Raw genomic sequence first — 25,565 nt, 5'->3', positions numbered from 1 at the left:
GGCACACGCTAATAAATCCAACATGTGCCGGACTATTATTAGGATTAATAAATTATAAGATTCAGCATCTGCCTCTTGTTTCTGCGGGCCCCGGAGCCCAGCCAGCTCTACTCTGTTCCAACAGGTTCAACGTTGTGTTCTCATTACGACCTCCATATGGCTGCCTGTGAACACAGCGAGCCATGGGGCATTTAGAGCAGGCAGCACAGTGAGAATCAGTCCGTAAAGCGGCGGAGGTATTTGTTGTAAAAGTGAAACCAGTTGTGTTGTTTGAGGGGAAATGCCTTGAACCAAGTGGTAGTTTGCGTAAGTATTTATTTTCCTTTGCGCTTTTTGGCTGAGCAACTTCACTTTGCGCATCACCAAATGACATTAAAATATGAGCTCAAGTTGACAAAAGGCACAGTGAGCTTTTGGATAGAATCTCTCTCTCTCCCTGCCTCTCGCTCTAGCTCTGTCTCTCTTTCCCTCTCGCGCATTCACGGTTGGGGAAATCTGGGTTTGATTTTAATGGGGAGTAGCCTACCCGGGGCACGCTTTACAACCTTTGGATGTACTGGACGGTTCTCAGTTGGTGTGAGCTGCGGGCGCGGATGGGTGCAGGAGTCCATCTCCTCTTGCTGTTGCCTCACTTTTGTCTCAAAGCGTTTTTCTTTCCCTTAAACATCTCAACGAGACGAGTGCTAGACACGAGACACTTCTCGGCGTTTTTAAAGGACAATTTCTGACTAAAGAGAATCTAAAAGCTGATTTGTGTGGATGTCAGGGGTCGTCCTATCAGATTCGCAGACGCAACAATCGCGACTTAACACGGGGTAAGTTTGAAACTTGTGGACCACTGTGGCCGTTGAGTTTTTAATTCAGTGTTTTTTGAGTGGATGGCAGATTTCCATTTTACGCACCACTTCTCTTAAAAGAGCGAGTGACTCAGGGGGTGTTCATTACCTGCCATTTGTTTTAAATCAAGACAATGACTGTCATTACTTGATTATAGGCTGTGGTCGCGATGTCAGGGGGGATCAGAGAGGCGGACACCACAGGCAGGTGTCACCCTCCTCGGTTTACAACTGGCTAAAAGAGAAAGAAAAACAACCCGCACTGAGGATTTAATACAGGGTACAAGAGGTGAGCTATGAAGCCAGTGAGCTTTTAAACGCGACTTGAGAGCCACAGCCAAGCGCGGATGCCAAAGCAAGCAGCGCGCTGCTCGGTTCTCGTCTTCCTCGCCACTGAACTCGCCAAGTCTCCCAATGCGTTTGTCACTTCTAACATTTTCCTTTTCCTGTGCCCTGTCACCACGTGCGCATACGAGTGTAAAACAAAATATTTGTTTCATCTCTGAAGTTTGATGTTAATGGATTCTTTAGAGGAATAATGAGAACACTGTCAGTCCTTTCCACGTTACGTCTGTGTGCGTTATTGAGGATTAAAGTGAGAAGCTTAATGTGACACTGTTGCTCATTGTTGCTAAGGTGTGACAGGAAACAATAAGACGAGCTCCTCCCTCTTTCAGCTCATCCTCTCCCTGCTCACAAGCAGCAACAAGCCTGGAAGCGAAAGTAAGAGTCCCATACAGGTTGCTTATCTTAACTGCTCCAATAGACTTAAAGTATGCCCCTATCGCACCCTGAAACAGTGTCACTGTCAGCCACTTGACCTTCTTCTCACTCTCACCACCAATGACTGGAAACAGTCCATGAAGAAGGCCTCTGAATCCTCTGCGTTCACTGAGGTCAGAGAGAATCTAAGGAGAGTGAACTGAAGACACGTTTGAGTTTAAGGAATCTGCTGAAGTGTGGTGGTGTTCATCTGGAGCGGGGACACAGTTTCCCTGTTTTTGCAAATTAATCACCATTATTTAATTGCATCACACCCCGCTTCCATCAATAACAGAGTGAGGGAGGTACAGCCAGGGGCTGAAGGCACATGATGTGGAAGCTAATCCAAAGCAACATAGTGCAGATTGTAGTCACTCTCTGGAGAGCGTGCTCACTTGTAGTGAAAAGCAGAAAAGGATTGAGATGGAGAAAGCTGTGGAAGAATGTTCTTCTTCTGCTTTAAACAGCATTCCTCACATCTCCTGGCTTTGTCAATCTGAATACGTAAAGTTTTCTGTTTTTACTGGGTGTAACCATCCATTCCCTCTTTGGGTCAATCTTTTGTTATCATTTCTTAATCTTTTGTTATTTTGAACAAATGATGTTAAGTAGATTTAAAAAAGAAAAGAAAAAGAAGCTCAACCCTGAAGTCAGAGAACCGACTAATTGCCTTTCATATTACAGCTGTTTGTCAAAGCTGTAACATTGGGCTCTTGCACCTAACTTCACACCTAAAATGACTTCCTATTTTATGAATGGTTATAAATGTAATTAGATGACATCCCCTCTCCTCACTTCAGAGCAGAGAGTGAAGACAAAGTGTTGTCTGACCACTCACTTAAGCAGCCGTGTGTTTTCTTTTTGTGTGTGTGTTTACCTTTCCTGTTAAAATACCTGCATGACACCCAAGATGTCTCTCACTGTGGGAAGCTCATCCAGGGGCTCACATGCTTCATCCTGCCACTCCCTGCACCCTGCCAGGCTCGCATGTGTCAGCCACACATTTCCTCCAGATGCAAAGGGATGTGTGTGTGTGTGTGTGTGTGTGTGTGTGTGTGTGTGTGTGTGTGTGTGTGTGTGTGTGTGTGTGTGTGTGTGTATGTGAGGTCCACGTATGTGTCCATGCCCAATGAATACCTATCGCTATGCTTTTATTTCTTCAATACAAAAAGGAGACATCCGTCATATTCATGTTGAACTCGGAGTTATCAGACAAAATTGTAACCAAAATCATCCATTTACTATCTACAGTATCTGTGATCATTTATCAATAGACAGACAATGAGTTGATGTATTATCGGCTCGCTCAGTTCTGTTCAAGGTGAAAGAACATATGAGCAAAATGTGAAAAGTAATACAATCATCAACACGTCAGTTATATCAATATGTAAGAATTATAAATGTGTCAGAGTCCATGAAGTTCCCTAAACCTTGACAAAGTATTCTTTTTGATCTAAATCACAAGTTTTGTTTCCTACAGTAAAAAAACCCACTTTTTTTTATTTTTGGGCTTTTTATGCCTTTAATGGATAGATAGGACAGTGGATCGAGTCGGAAATCAGGGAGAGAGAGAGAGTGGGGAATGACAGGGTTAAGCGGGAAAGAGGCCACAGGTGGGATGTGAGCCCAGGCCGCCCGCTTCAGACGACAGCCTCCATACATGGGGCGCATGCACTAACCACTGCGCCACCAGCGCCCCAAAAAAAGAACTTATTTAAACCAAAGTCACAGATTTTTCTTTACACTAGACTGAGGCTTTTTGGATGCAGCACCCAAAAGGGCACGATGGGATATGCTGTTGAGTTCTCATTCATTTTAGCTACATTCTCACATTTTAATATGAAATGAATGGAAGGACATGGTTTTGTTTAGCTGCGTCTTTGTGCACAGAGCAGTGCAGAAGCGGAGTGTAAACTTTGCTAACTGACTCTCTAAATGACACATTTAGCCGTGAAGATGGTTGAGAAGTGCTTCACCCTGAGAAGCTTTACTTTAGATCTGATGATTGCTCTGCTGCTCCCTGTGATAGCTGTCAGTGAAATCAGCTAAATGACGGTACAACCTGACAGTTTGAGGCTTTCACAACGTTAAAAAAGTCTATTGTGATTAACTCTGCAGCTGACTGATCTGTTAGCACACCAGCAGCTCGTATGTGCAGGGACTGTATAACTAAATTGAGCTCTCTCTCCGGTTGTGATGAAATCTGATGTACGTATAGACACAACAAAGATGGTAGACTGCAGTCAGGAAGGGTTCTTTCAATCAAGATGTTAAGATGGTCGAGGGCCATGTGGCCAGTGATTGACAGACGTCACTATCCAACCCTAATTAGTCCTTAACTTGGACTCTTTTGAAGTTGTTTAAACAACATTTAAGACATGAAGGTTTCTTCTCTGTTTAACTCTGAGACTGTTGATCTTTAGGCACATTATGGTGGAGGGAGAATTGGTAAGTGATAGGGAGAAAAGGGAGTTGTCTGATGACTCAGAATCTTTGGCATCCTTTACATTCATGTGTGATTAAACTGTTCCTCTTCCAGAGAGCAGAATGTTTGTCCATCAACAACGTGTGTGTTTTTAAGTATAGTGTACAGAACCCTGCGAGTATTCAGAGCACTTAATAAAATGATTTGTGTTTTTTTTCCTTCTGAGTTCAAAGTGGGTCGTTGCTTTCAGCTGTGGGGTAGAGGTTGCTCTTGTGCAATGGAAAAAAAAGTGACTGTTTTCCTGTTAGGGGGGCTTTTTTTTTGTTGGGAAAACCGCAACTCTGCCTACCGCAGCCAGCCTTCAAAGGGTTTTAAAAGAGTGCTCACCTCACCTCTCCTTAAATCCTTTCCATCTCTCCAAACAAGCTACTTCCTCTCACATCCAGGTACGCCTCACCTGCCTCTCCCTGACCACTGCTGTCCAACCACACAGCTGCTAGGCATGCATCAGGGTTACGCTGGAGTCCATGGGAATGTTCAATCAAGAAGCCTGCAGTCCACTTTGGCAACCTTAACCTCAGCTTTTTATCTTTGTCTTTATCTTCTGCCTAATGCTGCTGCATGGTCATCATCCAGTGACAGACTTTGAGAGGGAATCCGCTCACCCATCCCAGGGTCGGGGTGTCTTCCCTTTTTCTCAGGCTCATCTTGACAGCACATGTAGGGGAATCATTCTTGTATTTGAAAGCAGATCACAGTTTGACATAGGAAGCTATAAATTGTTGAACTCTAATCCCTTCCCTCTTAAGTCCATCTCTATGTCAGTAAAAAATCTCAGACAGAGCACAACTTTATCCTCCCTCCTTCTACAGTTCATTTGTGGATAAGTTACTGTGGACCAAGCTTTTAGGAGCCCCAAAGTAGCTGCTTCTTGTTATTTTCAGTGACACCACAAAACAATCCCTTTATCCTAAAATGACTTTCAAATGGAAAATATTCTTGGGGGCTTCTTTTGTTTCAAGATTATCTTTTTCAGAATTATTATTGAACCATTGCTGTTTCATAATTTTTGAAGAAATGTTATCTCTAAACTTTAACTTTACATTTTAGCTAAATAAGTTCAAACAAATCACTTCTTCTTCGAATCTTTATGTGTGTGTCTCTTGCCCCTCGCAGATGAACCCTGTTTAACCCTAAGTCTATGTGAGTCACTTTTGCCCTTAACTTTCTGCCTGCTCATGTCCTTCCCCTCCCTACGCCTTCTCATTTTCTCACCAAACACACTGACCTCACAGAAGACTTCATTAACAGAAAAACACCCCACAATTTGTCCCATCAGCATTTCTCTCTTGCTTTTGTCTACAAGTGCATTAACATGGAGTGCAAGTAGCTTAGCACAACTTCCTGCCTGTGAATCTGTGAGAACCGGCCTGACCTCATATTCCACCTCGCGCTGTCTGTCTTCTCTCCTCCTGGTCGGTTCTGGATCAGGTTCGGTTGATTTAAAGAACCGCTGTAGGACTCAGGGCCAGCCGTGTGGGCTGGGCAACAGAAGCTGCTGCATTCCTCCACTGGGCGTTCTGTCTTTCTCCCGCCAGTGTCTCTTTCTGCCAGATGCAAAGATGGAAAGGTAGTGATTCATTCACAAATGTGTTTTATGGTGCACTTTTCAGGCTCTTGTGGCTGTGGCTCAGTTGGTAGAGTTGTCGCCTCTCAACCGGAAGGTCGAGGGTTCGATCCCTAGTTGAGCAACATGTCCGATGTGTCCTTGGGCAAGACACTTGTGACACTCTGAATTGCTCCCGCTGCTTCAGTGGTGGTGTATGAATGGGATTTGTTACTTCTGATGGATGATACTACATAGTGCTCACTACCATCAGTGTGTGAATGTGTAGGTGTGACCTGCAGTGTAAAAGCCCTTTGAGTAGTCGGAAGACTACAAAAGTGCTTTATAAGCTCAAGTCCATTTACTATTTGTTTCACCTTACAAACAACTGAGAGCCTGCACGTCAGATTCTACCATTAGTAACCCAGTAACTAGTTCAGGTGCAGCAGTTTGTTCTTGTAATTATACACAGGTGAATGTGTACAGTTTTGTTGTACTTAGATTAAAAAAAATTTGAAACCATGGAAACTTTATAGACACAACCTTTCTGACTCACAGGAAGCCTCTGAGCAGACATAGGCAAGCTTTAAAAATTTGTCAGTGATCCCCCTTACTAATGACGCTCTCAGCTGTGAGAGTTGACCCCCTCCTGCCCTCGGCCCTCCCTGCTCCCCCTCCCCTCCTTCTCAATCTCTAATGAATGCCAGCAAGAAACTGAAGAGTAGCCTACACCCCCTCGCACACAAACACACACCCTCACGTGCATGCTTGCATAAACAGCAGGATCGTCATCACCAGTGCAGAGACAGCTATCATCAAGTAGAATTCACCAATGTGACCCCTGTTACCTGAGGCCTGTCAGTCATGTTGATTCATCTGGACATGTTTGTTAACCTATTCAATAAATATGTGAAAGATTGTAAGGTTATTAATTCCAAAGAGGCAATTACATAATCAATTGATTCAGTCTATTGAAATTCAGTTTTCACAAAAAATAGATTTGTTGTTTTACATTTTAAAGTCATGTATTTGACAAACATGTCATATCGGTTTATTTCACTTTCTCAAACTCTGCAATCTGTGTACAGGAGGATCTGTGACTTTGTTGCTGCTCACGCTGTTCTTTTATATTCACACACTTCATTTCTCCATAATGATAATGAGAGTGGAGGTGGCCCTGTTGTTAGCCAATTAAAAAGTCCTCTACGGTTCTGGGCAGCCACTAATAACCCCACCAGGGATTACAGTACAGCAGGCTGCAGGGACAGCAGGACACCCGTTTGGGCCTCAGCTTGCTGTCATCCCAGAGCAGTAACCCAGTAGACCACCATTCACTCCCAATCTTAGAGGGGCCACAGCGCCAGCTCTCTAGAGCAGCGTGAAAGGCTCCCACAAAGTGGCTCAGCTGTCCCTCTACTAGCTCCACCTCCCACCGCGCCCTCCTCTGCACCAAAACCAAATAAAGCCTCTCAGCAACTTCTGTTTTCCTAATCTGTGAACTCTGACAGAGGCGCCCACGCTTGAAAGAGAGACAACTCAACATGGGATGATCTCCCGGTGACAGGGAGAAGCTGAAAAAACGTTGCTGAACCAAGACCACCCTGTTGTCTTCCTGTTTCTGTCTCCTTCTCTTTCTTTCTCTCTTTGTCTTTCCCTCTGTTGCTTATCTTTCTTTTTCGTTTAATTTCTCTTCACCTCCATCATCCACCTTCTCTAATTGGACTGTCACCGTTTTATTCAAATCATTAAATCCTTTCCGATTGGCCTGAGTAATCCCAACTTTTTATACAGGGTGCTCCCACTCTGAAAGCCTCATCATTTTATTCTTACTGTGCCCATAACACTAATGGACAATTTATTTAACACTGCAGTAGCAAGGCCACCAGGGATTGTTGCACGACAGCACAAGTAAATTTTCCTTGCCATTAATCCAAGGAGGAATGTTGCCGTGATGAATCGGCTATGCAGTTAGTATTTGTCTCTGCACTCCAAGCAACAATTCACTTGGAAATGGCTTTGCTGCCACAGGAGCCGTTTGTCTTCTAACACACCAGATGGTGGTAGGTGTGTGTGCTGGGGGGTCAGGTTCAACTTTGGATCTGCACTCTGTGAAAATAATAACAATAGTGTAGCAAATACCACGGACACAACTCTATCTGTATGCTTTATATGAAACTTCAGAAAGCAGAATTTCAGTGTAGCGTTCATTGTCTTCTTCCCATGAGACTCAGACATTGGCCTACAGCTGTTGCTACTTCAACCACATTTAATGAAAGACAATGTCTTCCTCCACCGAGGAGAACTTGTGGCTTGTTAAGCACAGTGTCAGTGCTGAAGGCAGAGGACTTTCTCGCTTAAACAGATTGTAATATTTTTAAAGGTCAGCCAGCTACATCACAGCGCTGACATCCTGGCAATGATTACTGATCCAAAAGGATTATGTGGAACTCGCATTTTGTAGTTTTCATAGCAATAAGGAATAAGTCACAGGTATTTAATAAAGACCAGCTATTTACAAGATCCTAGCTTTTCAGGGCTTTTTCATAGAACTGTTCACAGTTGCTCCAAGGCTAGCATCAATTTCAGAGGGCATAGAGTAGAATTAAAAAGTCGTGTCACTGTTCTCTCTCTGTTTAAGCTAAAGGCTCATCTGACAGACTCGCCTGACAGCACCAGACCCTGGAAAAATCTCCCAGCAGGCCTGGTAGCACACGGACCGCACCATATTTAGTCATCCAAAGTCCAGACACAGACCAATGCAGTCCTCCACCTTAATCTGTCTCCCCTCTGTTTCTCTCTCCATCCCTCTCATTTATAATGTCCTTCCTTCCACTCCCTCTTTCCATCTCTGTCACTCTCTCCCATTGCTTCCATTCATATCTGTCCTCGATCGTTCTCCCTCAAGTCATTTCTGCTTTATCACTGTCGAGCCCCCCTCTGTTCCTCTCCCCCTCACATGTCCCTTTCCCCTTCTTATACTGTAAATCAACTTTCTCTGTGCCTGTTCATCCTCATTTCTATTCTCTACAGCATATCACATATTTTTCAGCTTGGTTTTCATTTGTATAACTTTTCTAACTTGCTTTCAGTCCCTCAACAGCATGCCAATCAACTCACAGTAATCCCCTCTTTCCATCTTTTTTTCATGTTCCCTCACCTTTCAATTTCCAGCCCCTCTCTTCCTTACCACTTGGTTTCTCTCAAAGCCTCCCTGCTGTCTTTTTTCTCGGTTAAACATGCTGCTGATGGAAGCTTATCCTGGATGCTAATGAGTTGCTAATTCTATCAGTCGCCTGTCCATGCCCTCCCCAGTGGGTGTCAGGCCTGCCAGCTTTACCAGGGCCAGCCTTTTGATGGAGTGCCTTGGCTGATGAACTCCTGCCTGTGTGCACACTTTAACCTCATCGTCCTCAGACACATGATCAATGTCCCTATCTGTCCTGGCAAGGTCCACCCTACCTCCAATCATGAGCCAACCTGTTCTCTGCAATTTATTTTATGATGGAAATTGCAAAAGCAGGGTATTTAATAAGGTCTTCACATTTCTTAAAGTGGTGTCTTCGACCTCTATATTTCAGGGTACACAAATGTCTCTTTATTCCAAGTGTTGTTGGAAATGGACTCAAAAGAAGTGAATTTGGTGTAGTTTACTTGCTATTTATATGATTGACATAAGTTGCAGTTGTACTCCCACATCGGCCATATTTCTTCACTGGTTTCCTGCTCTGTGTAATTCCCTCAACCTATTTTCCTTTAGCACACAATCCTTACTTAAGGAGAGACCAAATGGCCGGGTTTAAGCACTTGAACACACACGAGTGGTCCTATTTACCAGGCCACTGGTCTCTTTACTTGGGGCTGCTAGCTTTAGACCTCTCACATAAGAAAAGAACCAAAGTCTTGTTTTTCCGACACCATTTAAATCTGTCTGTCTGCCTTTCCAGCTTGACTGAAGTGGATACAGAGGCACCCTTTTGTTCTACCAAGATGAAGAGGGATGCTGGAGTATAAGAGAGATGGCGGGGGGGGGGGGGGGGGGGGGTGTGGGTGTGATTCATGGTAATTTAATAAATACCTCCGAAAGAGGGTTGGGGTGCCTTCTCAACCCATCAGCTGTCTTAGAATAGGGCTCTTAAGATTTGACACCCAGTGAAGTAAAAAAGGGGATTAGCAAGAAAAGCCTCAGGCATACCTCTTTCTCTGTAGTTTTTATTTTTCTAAAGCTTTCTCCATGTGCCCCTCAATCTTTCTCTCCTAAGGACCAAGCGGCCCCCTTGCCTTACTGCGTTTGAATGATGTCATCCAGGTACCTATCTTGACAAAGAGATTTAAAAAGCCTTGAAAGGACTCTTATACCCTTAGTTCTTCTCATACAAAGTATAATCCTAAAAAGCTATCACTTCTGGGGAATTTTCTGGATCAGTGAATGGACACAAGGCTGCTTTCTCTCGAGTCAGCAATGTGTAACAATAGTGTTGCAACGGTTAATTTCCCTTTGAATTCCCACAGAAATCAGTATGATCTCAAATGCAGAGCCTTGTCCTTGTATACAAGATAGTTTCCTTTTCTTGCAGGACACACTCTTGAAGCAGTGGTTTGACCAGGGTCACACGCGGTCCACTGGTCTGCAGCATCGCCAGGGATTATAGGGTAACTTCTGCCATGCTGCTCGAGCATGACCAGGAGGCTTGGCCAGTTTTGACCTGAATGGAAGTACTGAATGGGAGGCAGGCATTGAAATTCAGGAAGCAGTCACTCAGAGCTACTAATGTCTCTCTTTAAATGGTCACATCCTTTTTACTTGGGGCCCCCCGTCTTACTGTCTTATTCTTTGACAGGATTTTACTCAATGAAAACATTAACTCATGATTGTACAGCTCAACAGATGACGAATGCAGACTTTTATTTAGTCTTGGCAGATGCACAAACATATTTTATATGATAGAATTCATTTGTTTTGTATATTAATATCATTTTATGGTTAAAGAAATATGTCTTTGGCATTGACTTTTTTTGTTCTCTCTCTTACAGGAAGGTCCAGTCTGAAGTGAGGGGTCACTGAGCTCAGACACTCTCCCTCTATTGACCCAAAACTACACTCACAGGGGATTATCAAAACACACACAGAAGAATCTCCACAACCACACATTCACATTTCACCCAAAAACTTTTGGGTACGCACACAGTCATCTGTGCATAAACACATACACACCTTCACACGCAGGCCCTCTGAGCAGGATGGGGGAACCCTGGAGGTGCCTGCTGGGCCTGTGCCTTCTGGCATGCTCAGCCTCCACCCACAGTGCCATCAATCCCTTCGCAGGACAGCAAACCCCTCCAGACCCTTGCTATGATGACACAGGTGCAGCCCGCCGCTGTATTCCCGAGTTTATAAACGCGGCCTTCGGCAAAGAGGTGATGGTGTCGAGCGTCTGCGGTCGACCGCCATCCCGCTCCTGTAGTGCGGTGGAGCGGGGCGATGATAGACCGTCTGTACGCACTTGCCAAATCTGTGATGCAGCTGACCCACGCCGTGCCCATCCTGCTTCCTACCTCACTGACCTCAACTCAGCCCACAACCTTACGTGCTGGCAGTCGGAGAATCTGAACACCTCGCCGTACAACGTGACTTTGACACTTTCACTAGGCAAAAAGTTTGAGATCACTTACGTCAGCCTACAGTTTTGTTCACCAAGACCTGAGTCTTTGGCCATTTACAAGAGCATGGACTACGGCAAGACCTGGATGCCCTACCAGTTCTACTCCTCACAATGCCGACGCATGTACAATAAGCCCAACAAAGCGACCATTACCAAGCAGAACGAGCAGGAGGCTCTGTGCACAGATGGACACACTGACCTCTACCCGCTTTCTGGAGGACTCATTGCCTTCAGTACTCTGGATGGACGACCCTCTGGCAAGGACTTTGACAACAGCCCAGTTCTCCAGGACTGGGTGACTGTCACAGATATCCGTGTGGTCTTCAGCCGGCCCCAGCTACCCCGGGAGCTGGCACTGGGGGCTGGAAGCAACAGCGGAGGGAGGGACGATGATCCAACAGCAGTGACATCAACTTTGCCAACTTATTTCTATGCAGTGGGAGACTTCCAGGTGGGCGGGAGGTGTAAATGCAATGGACACGGCTCACGCTGTGTGAAAGATAAAGAAGGCAAACTGGTGTGTGACTGCAAGCACAACACAGAGGGACCTGAATGCGACCGCTGTAAGCCCTTCCACTACGACCGGCCATGGCAGAGGGCCAACGCCCGCGAGGCCAATGAGTGTCTACGTAAGTTTTTTCCTCATATGTCATTTTTCATGTGCATTTAATATGTTTAACCTCGTCTGCTGATAGAATAACTGTATGATTTTTTAGGACAACAGATTTTTGATCACTCTTATTCTCAGTTTTTTCAAACCTCTCAGTTCCTCACCAGTTCCTTTGAATAAGGGAGGTATGTTTCCCCCCAAAATCTCCTCAGTACATCTTTGGTAAGAGGAATGGAGTAAGTGAATGGTTTGACAGAGGATTAAACCATATTTCACATCTCATCTTGTCATCTGATACAAACATGACATTTTAACTCAAGTGGCTGGCATGTTAGAACTCAGAAATATTTTAAGAACCTGGTTGTTTCTTTCTTTCTTGGACAGAATCATGACCTTTTCACCACCCTTTTCCAGGATATGAAGACAGCAATTAAAATGCAGGCCAACAAACTTAAAACACACACACACACACACACACACACACACACACACACACACACACACACACACACACACACACACACACACACACACACACACACACACACACACACACACACACACACACACACACACACACACTCACTCTGGGAAATAGAGGGGGGAGTGGAAAAGGAGATAACCATGTTGACCTGTGTTTGACTGTCATTGGGGTAATTAAGAATGTAGCCAGAACTCACCGGAATGGTTTGTGTTTATACAGGTGAGGAGTTCTGGTAGCACATAGTGGTTTAGCCCGCAACTTTGGCAGTGTCTCTTAAAACACAAGCACATTCTTTCCTTGCATTTCCCTTCAGCTCTTTCTATTTATTATTCCTTTACAGGGAAACATGCCTTCTTTCCATAAAATCATGTTTTCTGGACTTATCTATGAAAATGCTCTTCTCACAAGCAAGTCTAAACAGTGGATGACAACGACTCGAGTCATTGGCACACTGCTACTGCTAAGTCATCCAAGAATGTTATTTGGCAGTGTTTGCCTTTACCTCAGGACATGCTCTGTGAAAGTCATCCAGACATGCTCTGAAAGCTTGCCAATAAAAATTAAAGCAATTTCTGTAGCAGTGTTTGTTGATATAAATGGATTACCTTTTTATTGGATTAGGCTTTTATATGATAGCGGGGGTTTTGATGTGATATTCAGCACATTTAGTCATTCCATGGCTGTACATTACTAAGGTTTTCCACACATGCCATGGATTTTTGGCAGAAAGTGTTTCTCTCCTATGTGTATATTGGTTGTAATTTTGACATACATTTTTATTAGCATTAAGGGGTACTTAATTCAGGTCATTTTGCTTAGAATAAAAAATGGTTTGAGTATGGAAATAATCTCATATTAGAAACCACTGTCCCCGTTTTAACCTTTCTCCATAATGAAACAAAACTACACAGAAGAAAAAAACAGGAGCAAAACATAAAAAAATCATTGTATATTTTTCAAACATGCTATAACTGTCCAGTGAGCTGGCCTGAGTTCATATTTAGTATAGAACAGTGCCAGATCTGTTTTAAGGAGACAGAGAATGAGAATGACAGAGCCAGAGGAGTTTGGCCATTTTAGCATTAGCCTGGCAAACAAATCAAGGTTTCTCTGTACTCCTATACCTGCCAAGCCAGCACTACCTTACTTTGGCTTCTAATCTGTCCTTGACACCTTCAGTTACTCAAGTCATACAAGCACACACATATGCACCTAGCCCCTTCTAAAACAATATCCTGTTAATCCCTCAGTGAGTTCACGATCATACTTTAACACAAACTCTCTTTCAAATGTCCCGTAGCTGTTTCCGAAATGTTACACCCGCTTCCCGTACACCTCTTCTCAGTGGGACTGATATGTCACTTCTATCCACGATTCCTGGACTAAACAGCCCCGCTACTCTGGCCAACTCTGATGACCTAATCCCAGTGTTGATACACGGCAGTCAAAGCCTATTGCAAGTTGCACGCTATACCTGATCACACATCCGGACATGCCAAATGTCAGTCCCAGATGTCTCTAATTCCTTGTTCCAAAAGTCTTGCTTAGAGCTTATTCCAGTAGAATTTGTTCCAGAATATCCTCAAAGCAGCAAGAGGGGCTTTAAAATCCTCTCCAGTGTGTATTTAAGCCCATTCTTAAAATACTCCCACCCCTTGTTGATTTGCTTTTCTTTCTGACACAGTTTACAAATGGGGACGGGCTTGCATTGCGAGCCCTGAGGCACGCCGCTGTGATAGAGAGTAGTTAGTATTTAGACTAGGACTGTGTGCAAGAGTGGCAAGCTGCAGAGCCAAGGAGTCCCTTAGGCGTCACCAGAGCCTTCATGAGACCCTCTGGGTGTTTGGGTTGGATGTAGGGTCTGAGGGGCTGGGCTGAGGTCATGATCCTTTGTAAAGTGGTGACAAGGTTAAGTTGACAGGGAGATGGCTTGTGGGTAATGAGGAATTCAGCATGGGCAGATGTAGAGCCAAATCAATAGCAGTTTCACACCCAGCATCTGAGCCAGTCAGACAAATGATGTGCATGGAAGATTTAACCATGTTAGATTATTGTTGGGATGATTTGAAAGATTTTGTGAGTTTTCCCTGCACTTTGAGCAGCCTTAAATTAAAGCACCTGGAAAACCAAATGAACCCTTGACTTCTAATTATGAATTTCAAGTCTTATCAGCATAATAGTAAATGTCTTAAAATGTTTAAAATTAGTTTTAATCCTTATTTTGAAATATTGGTATGAAAACTTCTAAAAGCTTTCTGACATTTTGTTTGAATTGGTCGTTTTTGCTTGGATATTTAATATGAAAGTTCTGAAATTGATTCCAGGACCAAGTATAGGAATTGTTACACTGTTACACAGCACATCAGTTACAACCTAGCACTAGCATCATTTGCGATGCTTTTTAACAGCAATGTCTGAAGTTGAAAGCAGTTGATGTCAACTGTCAGCAGCAGTAGTTAAGCTCTGTATTAAATATCATAATGATTGCCATTATTAATCGCCTTCACTCATAGCTTTTGGAACAGAAAGAACATCTCAGCTAACATTTTATGTGAATGCTAACTGCTAACAATGATAAGGATAGGGCTAATGGTTTAAACAGCGAATTGTTCTGTGAACAGGGGTTTCTAAAAGTTAAAATGTATTTTGAAGGTGATTGATGATGAAATTATATTTATGCATTTTTACTAGATCAAGACAAATTTCAAGGGGCTTTAAATCAGCATAGGAATATTATTGTCTTGAAAAGTTTGATTTTTCGATTGTCTTTTCTAAATGTTTGCCATGCGTCGCACCAAGATTACTCTCTGCACTCTTGGCAAGCTCATGAACTGTCTCTAAACACAGCTTTGACCAACCACGTCCATCTGCCGCCTCCCTCTCCATGAATTCTGCCTCAAGACATCAGTTTACAAATCTGTGCTCTGACAGTCAGAGAGGGCAGCCTAGCATGTCTGTTTGTATTGAGAGAGACATGATGGAAAAAGCTGTGATTTATCTGCCTTCAGTTTAAGCCACAGGACAGAATGAGGAAACATATGGATAAAAAGTATTTAGTTACTGGTTGTGATGGAGTATTGGCCTTTCTGCTGGCATGGTCCATGCAATAATGTATATACTTCATTCTCACTTAAAAATGTGAGACAGTATATCATGCCATAATTGTGTCTGCCAAAGTCACTTTATTAGACAAAGAGGCTTCTTGTAGAATCAACTACAATGTGAAATGCTTAGTAGATGATAACTTATGGTAGTATTTGAGCTCTCTGGTCTGCAGCCATCTTGGCCTTGTTTGGTTGTGTCACCAAGCTATTTGATTCTTCAGCCCCTCATTTGGACGGGGCCTGCAGGAAGTCCAGAGTACTGCTCTGGGAGGCTACGAGCCCAGGGCTAGACACCATCCATCCCTAATGGACCAGCCGAGCCAAGTCTGTTCCCCGAGTTTGCCAAGCACAGTGGTATGCATTCATTGCATTAAATACAGAGGTCACTTGAAGGCCGTTAGCCATTTTAACTGATTTGCCAGAATTCCATTGAGCTGTGGTTGGAAGATGTGGGTGTTCCTGTTCTTTGGGTGTGGTGTTGTATATAGTGGCTAATGAGGGGTATGGTGTTAATCGCATGCATAATTTGCATAAGAAGGAGTTTCCTTTTAAATCATATCAATCAACCTTCATTTTTTACTCTCATTGTTCATTAGCCACCTGAAGGAAAGTCACAGACATTTGTCCTTGTCACAATCTAAATAAAACGTATTGTTGGGGCTTGTGGTTATTTGGTGCTTTTCCTGCATTTAGGGCAAATTATTGGCAGAAAAATTGGGGTATTTGACAAATGGGGGAGAGCAACATGATCTAGATGAGTTGAATGTGTTTATGTGTGTGGCAGCCAGGAACACAAGCTCTTTTTATATCTCATTCTCTCTTTAATCATTTTTCTTTCCAACAAGTGGCAGATGGTTGTATGTTTTTGCTAATTAGAATTTAAAAATAGGCCTCCATCCTTTCACACCAGCTCCCCCCACCCCTCCACATCCCCTTGCAAGAGCAAGTAGAGGTCAGGCCCATGTTTCAGAGCTAGAGCAGATTAGTGGAGGCACTTTTAGGCCTGGTTTTGAGAAAAGACTTCACACCACGGAGGACAATATGGCGCATGTCATTTGTAATTTTTGATTGAGTTTCTAAATTGTCACAAGTGGAACAGGATTTTGAGTGTTTTGTTTTTGCAAAACAATATTGTTTGCTGTTTGGTTACAAAGCTCACCTCACTATATTGTTTTGAATATACATATTGAAGACAGAAGTTTAGTCCTCTGGTCAGCTGAAATGAAGCTGTCTGTCCCTAGAGGGCAACATGATGTGAAGCTCAGCGAGATGCCAAATATAGAGTGGTGGGGATGAAAAAAGCCAGGGCTGCTGTAACATTACTGCATATATGTGCCATGTTTCTACTTACACTAATTGACTTAAAGACACTCCCACTCCTTCCACCTCTGCTGCCTGCCGCTGGAGGCTAATGGGGAACCAACACTTCAATTACTCACACAAATGAGCAGGAGATGTTTGTTCATGTGAAGGGGGGCTGCTGAGCAAAAGAAAATGATTTTGAAAAAAGAAAACCTTCTGTGTTTTCCAATAATTACACCAGTAAGGAATGTTGTTCTAAAATCAACAACCCTATGAAACGATGCCTTTAAGGAGGTTAGCGTTAGATGCAGGAGCTACGAGGCCAACAAACATAAGGTGTTAGATTTGTTTTGGTTTGTTGTACGAGTTTGGGGGTCTAGTATTAAAGGAACTTCCTTCATCTTGCTGAGATAACGGGGTTTAGTCATCTTACAATTGGTTTGTGCCATAATTTACCCTTTGCCTTTATTCTTATTGTCAGTATTGCAACCTTGAGCCAGGGCCAACCCACAAAGGATTGATGCTTTTCTCATTTCACAGAGCCACCCATAAAGGCTCCTGGCAAGAAGGGAACATGGTAAAACAAATGTTAGACAGCAAAGTGTCAAGTAACAGAGTTAATGTCAGCTGGGTAAAAATGCTAGATCCTTAGGAAACGCTTTTCTCTGCCTCAGGCTGTGTGTGTGTGTGTGTGTGTGCGTGTGAGTCTACATGTATATGTGTTTGAGCTACATGTAATCTAGTAGTCCAATGAGCGTTTCATCCTCGTGCCAAAACAAACTGGTTGAGCTACAGTGTGCCCACCCTGCTCTCCACGGCCCACATCTACTCTCCCCCACAGATGGTAGCAATTACCTCCCGAGGTGCCCATCGCCGCCAGCGCTCTCTTCCTCTCTTTCCTTGTGTAACTGACTCTTGTCAGAGATTAACTCTCTGCCTGGATGTTGTCCTGTCTGCGATCTCTTCTTTTATTTCATTTATATATTTTTCTTTCTGCTCAAATCAGCCTTTTTCCTTCTCTGAGAATCTGCAGTGTTTTGCTAACAGCTTTCTATGCTGTTGCAGGCCTCTTTTAAATTGAAAAAAAAGAAGTGTTTTTTGGCCTCAAGGCGGTGTTGCTGGTGGCAGTGAGATTCAGAGGCTGTTAAGAGGAAATACATGTCAGTTTGTTATGAGTGCATAACAATGGCATTGCTCCCTTTAGCCTGGGTTTTTGGCTGCCACAGGCTGTCTAACTGATACGACTGTCACTGTGTTTTAAATCCGATTTAAGTTATAGTTGTGTTTCTGCACACATTCATGCGTATGGAATGGATGTTGTCTGTCATTGTATATGAACAGACAGGTCTGGTGTGACTAAAGTTAACAAATATTTTGCTGGAGTATCAGATCCATATGGTCTAGCTCTGCTGGGAGCAGTTCTGCTTTTCAATCCAAAGGTTAAACTAAACTGCTCTTAAGTGGCCTTGGTGTAGCTTTTTATGAGGTTTAACATATGAGAACAATTTTACTTTATAAGCAAACATGTTGTCAGCCCATTACATGTATTGTTGACAATATAACGCTGCTTTTAAAGGTCCAAATTTAAGCTATGATGGACTATTGTTAGACATCAGCAAGAGTGATAAAACAAGACGAGGCACCAACAAATAGATGGAACAAATGGTTGCAATGGATGACGTCAAGGATTTTGAGACTTTTTCTTATCTAACTATTTTGTTCCTCACCTTAACATTTAGGTTCCATCCATCAATTCCTATTTCTAAACCAACACAGGGATAGTTGTATATGCCAAAACCTACTGTATGGGGAAGTATTTTTACCTTGGGTTTCACTGATTGGCCATGATGATTTCATTGTACATCGTAACAGTCGTCTACTTCTGCCCTTGAGATCAGGACTGCAGGATGTTGACTGTCGAGAAAAAAGGGCGATGGAGACAGACAGAGAGCGAAGGCAATGGCTGGACAGAGATAACAATGTTTAGATGTGGGGACGTGAAGTGGACCAGAGAGAAGGAACAGAACTAAGGACTCAACTCTCCACTGACACCAGGCCCCCCAACCTGGCAACCCGCCAGCCTAATCTCGTTAAAATCTCTCCCTGCCTGATGCCATCCAGGGAGAGAGGGGGAGATGGAGGAAAGGATGCAAGGGTTGGGAGAGGAAACAAGCAGAAAACAGGGGAGAGGAAAGCAGTGAGAGTATTTAAGATGGGTTCTCATGAAAGTACGAGGAGAGAGTAAAAGAGAACGAGAGGGGGCTGCAGGGAGGGCAGGGAGAGGAATTAAGGAGACTCTTAGTTCAAAAGGGCTCCCAAGAGCCAGCTCTTAAGCCCACGACGTGAGGCGAACCGCAGAAACCATTTAAGCAAAGGAGGGGGGGGGGGGGGGGGGGAGGGCTGAGAAGTGGTGTCACAGCTAAAAGAGAAAGATATATCTGGAAGATAGAGTAAGAGCAAGTAGAGCTTAAAGCTCTTTGTGTGTATATGTATCTCCACACTGCATTCACAGCCTTGGCTCTAATGAGGAGCTAATTAACCGGGTGTTACCCCCGGTGCCCTGAGCAGGTGGCTGGAGCAGCCAGGCGGAACTCAGCCCAAACATACAGACACACACACACACACACACACACACACACACACACACACACACACACACACACACACACACACACACACACACACACACACACACACACACACACACACACGATGGCAGGAGCCCATATAGCAGAGCCTGCTTGGGCAAGCGGGTAAGGTACCCAGGGGATTGGGGGGGGGGGATCCAGAGCTTGGGCCAACCTGGGCTAAGAGGGTAGAGGTGGTGTTGGTGGGAGAGCGGCACTCCATATTTGGAGGACCAATTTTAGCCATGGGATTTGGGTTTTGCACAGGCATCCAAAATCAATTGGCTGTGCTTACTGGCTTGGCTTTGGTTGAGCTGAAGGAAAAATGAGGTTAGATTTCTCCCTGACATATGGAGGGGAACAGAGAGGAGGTGCACTCCACAAACACACACGCATTCTATTTGTTGAGTGCAGTCTTTACAGGCCAGTGTGTGAGTGTGTTCAGAGCACATTTAGTTGTTGATGCACCTGTAATGAAAGCTGGAGGCAAAGAATGTCGTCTCCTGTCAGTCTAACCTGCCTAAAATACTCGAAGTAAAGGCTGAGTATATCAAGCAGTTATTTCAGAAATATAGGCATTTAGATGTATTCATGGCACGATTATTCTCTTATGTCATACTTTCCAAGGGGTTTCTTGCTCCTCTCCCTTCATCCCTTCATTGTCTCCACATTTGCCAAGCCTTTAGTCTATGTTTGTTGTTTGATTTCCACGACAACACCAGGAACCAGATTTACTCATCCTTGAATTGGACACTGACCCATAAAGGAGCCGCATTCACTTGAGGATCACTGCTCCTTTCCTGACTTTCCACCATCCACAGAACTCCATCTTTTCCCCTCCAACAGACAAGAATTAGCGAGTGTTTCTGCAGAGCACCAGTGAGGCTTTGATGTGTTAATGAATTGAAAAATGGCCTTCAACAGTGTTCAGTTATCCCCGCTGAGCTTAATTTGGGTGGGTTGGTGGGAAAGGGGGCAGGGTGGGGCTGCTGCTGTGGTGGTGGAGGGGTTGCAGGTTTGTAAAGTGTGTGTGCAAGCACTTCAAAACAAACCCATAAACATTCCAGGATCCTTGGGCAGCTGCAGCTCAGAGTTGAAGTTAACTGCGCACAGCATGTGAACTGTAGAAAATAAAAACAAATACAAATAAAAACACCTACTTATTCATGATACCTTTAGATCCAGTTTTCATGCATGTTTTTTTTTCAGTCAGAAACTTGCTTATTTTCAGTGTCACAAAAATCTGGCTGCAGTTTGAGCCATTTCTGGGAAGCACTGTTCCACATGCTAAAGCATTTCAAAAGGTTAAATTCTGGAGCTTTCCTTACATTCTCCACACTTGAACATATCCTCTCTGACTTCAGACTTTGTCGGCCGATCTTATTGCACAGCTGTAAACGGAGAAGATGCCATAAGAGGGCCGTTTGGTACTTCAGCAAAGGAGAAAATGTGATCCATGGCTTTCATGTCCTGCTACAAGGTGTTAATGGACACAAGTGCTCACAGCTGTGTGTGTGTTTGAGACGCTTGATCATAATCACAGACTCCCACCTCGTTCTCCCCCCTCTCCCCGGCAGCCCCAGCTTCTCACCGGAGCTGGTGTGTTCTCTGTCACATCACCCTTTAGAAGAAGTTGTCAGTTGTTCACACACACGATATCCAAAAAAACATAAACGCATGCACAGATACAAGGAACCAATTAAAACCTGGAAAATATCACTTAGGAAAAAGAGTCTTGAACAAGCTCAGTTTGCAAGCTTCCTCCAGCTTTGCCATGCCATCTCCACACTGCCTGCACCTCTCTTCAGGCATGGTCAAACCTCATCTTCAGTTAACTAGCCAATAAGAGCATGGCAACAAAAAAACATGCTGCCTCAATATGAATCCATGTATAAAACAGCATTTCATTAACTAAAGAATTCCAAACAAATCAGGCCGCATAATAACCAGATGGAATTGGGAAACAGTCTGGGAATGTGCTCCCCCTTTTTTCCAGGGTCTGAAACCAGGGAAAACTGGGCCTCTTTCCCAACCTGGTGCCAGGCTTCCTTTTCAGTGTGGATGGAGACGCACATGTTGTTCACTGCTCACACTCATTACTTCACATTTGTATTCAGGTGATTCTCCTCCAGCGTCATTAAGAACCATTTATGATAATCTGCAAGGAGCTCATCTAACATTGTACCGATCATTGAGCTCAATGGAACTGCTGAACTGACCTTGGTTGCAGCAGAAATGCCCGTGTCAGCTAGTGATTATAGAAAAAGAAAGATCCCTTTTTTTGTGATCAATTAATTGGCAGTACATGAAAGAATGTCTTTGTTACCTAAATAAAGATAAATAGATAAAACAAAATCAACAACACCAAGATTCAAGCAGTATTGTAGTATTGCTTTTGAACTGATAGTTTGACATTTTGCAAAACAAGCTTATTCACTTTCCCCAGAAAGATTATTACCTCCAAAATAATGTTCTGGTTTTTGTAAGGGCACAGTCGGCTATCAGTTAGCTTAGCTTAGCATAAATAAAAAGGGAAAACAACTATCCTGGCTCCATCTTAACAACACTAAATCAGCTATCATCTCAAAACTTAAAAACTGTTAGTACAGCATCTGAATGAAAAAACTGAAGTTTGACACTGTACTGGTTTCGATGTGTACCCAAGGAAGAATAGTTTAGCTCCACGCTACAGCTAATGGGGATCCTAACAAATCAACAAATAAACAAATGGTCAGGGTTTCATGACCTAGACTACTTAATAACTTTCTGGAGTCTATGCTGGTTGCATAGCAAACTGTAAAATAAACTAATGGAAGGGAAAAGAAATAGTCCCACATATTAACTCCAGATTTCCACAGCTTGTTTGTTTTACACTTTTGTATTTGTATGGTTTTAAGACACAACGTGTTTTGTTCGTTAAAGAGCTTTAGAGGTGCTTGAAGTTAGATCATTAATTGACCTTTGGAAAGAGCACAGCTAGTCATTGTGCCAGGCAGATCAGCTCTGGATTTATTTTTGTAAAACCAGCATTAGAGAGGTTTCAAAGTTCCCATTTAACTGTGAGGACAAAAAATAAATTTGTTATTTTGAGAACTTTTTCATGTTAAAAAATGCCAATAGAGGCATTGAATTGTTTCAAATCAAACAGATAAAATGTTCAAGATTGAAAGAACAACAATCTGACTTCAGAAATATCTTGAGCGCTGGTAAAACTATTAGTCCTCCTGACAAGCAAATTGTACACAGTATACAGGCTACTTAAACTGTTACACATGCTCTCACACACACTGAAAACATCACTGAGAAAGAAAAGACAGAAAATGCTCCAACTGAAGCTAGAAAATAAATGTCTCAATCAACAGTCAGCTTCCTACTCATCAGTCACTGTGTTGCATATATACATACATATAGACATTCCTTCATTGTTGTATATTATCCTCTGGTAAACATCCATTGTTAGGGTATTTTTTCAAACACACTCCCACGGAGTTTAAGTTAATTATTATCACCTTCTATTGTGATCCCTTAATAATCCCACTTTGCCATAACTGTTGATGTTTTTGCTCAAACAGCCCTGCTGTTGTTTATCATTTTCTAATTTATCCGTGGATAACTTTGAAGTAGGACTAAGCCTCGCAGAAGTCGTCTTTGAAGCCAGGGCCAAGTCTTCAGGTCCAGTGTCTGACTCTGATTTAAACAGCAGAGGATCTGGATTGAACTCAGTCTTACACAAACATGAAGGGCAGGTTTCTTATTAGGCTTTTCAAACCCCACATGTCGAACAGTGGACAGAGTTGATGAAAAATGTTGAAGCCAGTGGATGTGGTCTAATATGGAGGAATCAATGGAAAGACTAGTGAGGGGAGGAGACATTAAGGAATCAGCTGGATTTGAAGTGGAACTGAGAGAGTCTGTGAGGAGATATAACCTCACTTCACATGTCCCATATATATGGGCTCGCCTCATTTAGTAGACAGCTAGCTCGAGCCGATTCCTTTATATAAATCGCTCTTGCTTTTAATAGATCTTAGGGAGCTTTACTCATCAGTGATTCATGAAATTAATGTCCCTTTTTCCAGTGATTAATAACTAATGGGGCCGAGAGAAGCCAAATTCATTAATTATGAAATGGAGAAAATTAGCTCTGCAAATATCACTTTTGATAGATGAGTTCTGGAATAGCAGCCAAGCACAGAGCCGCAGTGTAGATTATAAACCACTCACTACTGCCTTACTGGAAAAAAGAAATCTCCCCCAGCTCTCTGTGCTTTACATGGAAGTAAGCATATGTTTTACTGCAACGCACACTCCATCCAAGCTAACTTATGTTCACCTCTAAAAGGATGAATACTGTGAAAGATACTGTAAACTTTAGCATTACTTATGCAATCACATAACTAACACTGTAAACTTTCAACTTCCCTCTGCAGCATGCAACTGTAACCTCCACGCCCGCCGCTGTCGATTCAACATGGAGTTGTATAAGCTGTCAGGGAGGAAGAGTGGAGGGGTCTGCATGAACTGCCGCCATAACACCGCAGGCCGCCACTGCCATTACTGCAAGGAGGGCTTTTACAGAGACTTGGCCAGACCTATCACTCACCGACGAGCCTGCAAGGGTAAGAATCCAAAATGATGCTGTAAAGTGCACTATTTATATAACTTTATGTAATAGTTGTTTTCTACTTTTTTTTACCTTTTCTTAAAATAAACTTCAAGGGTGATGAGGTCATTTCTATTTCTATTCATTACGTTGTGTTGAAAGTATTTTTCTAGGAATTAATTACCGACCACTCTGTTTAAAATCATGCTTTTGTTTAATATCAGTCAGTAATAGATTAGTAGTATTAACATTTGTTTGTATGAAAATGTCATGGATTTTGACTTCACGCTCGGTTGACGTTTCGTTTCCCCTAAATGTTTACACTTTTTTCAAACAAAACCCAAGTGAGATATTTTAACCCGAGTAATTCTTGTGCAACCGTGTCATTTCCAAGAGTCTTTTAAAAGTGATGAGTTATGATTGGAAACATGCATGATCATGGTTACTTCCAATAAAGAACATGCCCTACCATTAGAGAAATTAACTGTCACTATGCCCATCCCGTCGCATGTTTCCCCCCAATACCACACACCACATCATATCACTTGTCCAAGGCATTTCTCCTGAAAAAATATATTTCCACTCTTGACTTTTTTTTCACATTTGCGGTGAATATCTTTCAGCCTGATGTTATGCTGAGAACATTTATCTTCTCTTGCTGGACTCATTGCAAAAACAACACAAGTATCCTGTATTCAAATCAACAGTCTACTGTTGCTCCTGATGAAGGTAAAGAATCACATCCAGAACATGAAAAAAAAGGGCACTATAGCGAGAGCTGCCAGGGCTGACAGCCGTGAAGATCTTTTGGTTGAGATTTCATGGCGAGAATCTCCCACTGGCTTCCGCTCAGTTTTCCTTCTGCAGCCGACCCAAGTTGTAACAGAACACCGGGAGGTTAGAACCGGCACGATATTAGTTGCACGGAGAAAAAAATCAATTCATCATGTAACAGCACACACTCTACAGTGACTTGGTCGCATACTTTAAAAGTTAAGTCATTTGACCCGTTACTGCACAACACTGAAAGATAGCCTCCACTGGAGATCCGTTCTGAGATGTGTGTTCTCATGCGCAAATTTGTTCCCTCATCTTCCATTTCCTGCTTAATCTGTGTGTGTGTGATGCTTTCACACAAACACATGGCTCTGACACTGCAATTTGTCCTTATCAAAGACTGGAGATCAAGTGGTAAACAGTTTATCTCCTCCTTCACAAAAGGCCCCAGATGTGACGGAAATGAAAGTTAACATCCAAAAAGCCTCCGCTGAGCTGCTGGCTCTGTGATTGATCAGAGCAATTCCACAGCCACCCAGGAGCCGTCATCCTCCTTTGACTCAACCTTTGCTCACTGTTTTTCTTCTCCAACTTCTCCATCTCCCATGATTGTTTATAACCACCATCTCCTCTTCCTCCTCAATGTCTGGTTTCTTTCTCCGTGGCTATGAGCCTCTAAACCTCTCGTCTTCTTGTCTTCTTCTTGAGTTTTGATCTGCTCGCTGTTTTATCTCCACGTGTCGGGGTCAAGATGGAGGTCACAGGTGTG

General features: G+C 43.1%; 1 protein-coding gene across 3 annotated transcripts in view; it reads left to right on the top strand.

Annotated features, from left to right (window-relative positions):
- ntn2 (netrin 2) overlaps positions 1-25,565 on the top strand; it is a 41,482-nt gene that overhangs the window by 2,104 nt on the left and 13,813 nt on the right. Inside the window, exons 1-3 of one of the 3 annotated variants that reach the window (XM_065949742.1) lie at positions 207-306; positions 10,661-11,918; positions 23,847-24,035. In XM_065949742.1, coding sequence (XP_065805814.1) covers positions 10,868-11,918; positions 23,847-24,035 — 1,240 coding nt within the window. In that variant the 5' untranslated portion in view covers positions 207-306; positions 10,661-10,867. Of the gene's footprint in view, positions 1-206; positions 307-476; positions 816-10,660; positions 11,919-23,846; positions 24,036-25,565 lie in introns of those variants that run through there. The other 2 variants (XM_020637536.3, XM_020637537.3) reach the window with 2 other exon arrangements.

This window comes from Labrus bergylta, chromosome 21 (assembly GCF_963930695.1).
Source record: "Labrus bergylta chromosome 21, fLabBer1.1, whole genome shotgun sequence".
In the NCBI taxonomy this organism is placed as follows: Eukaryota; Metazoa; Chordata; class Actinopteri; order Labriformes; family Labridae; genus Labrus; species Labrus bergylta.
The sequence above is the reverse complement of the archived record's forward strand: the minus strand, read 5'-3'. Positions and strand labels throughout refer to the sequence as shown.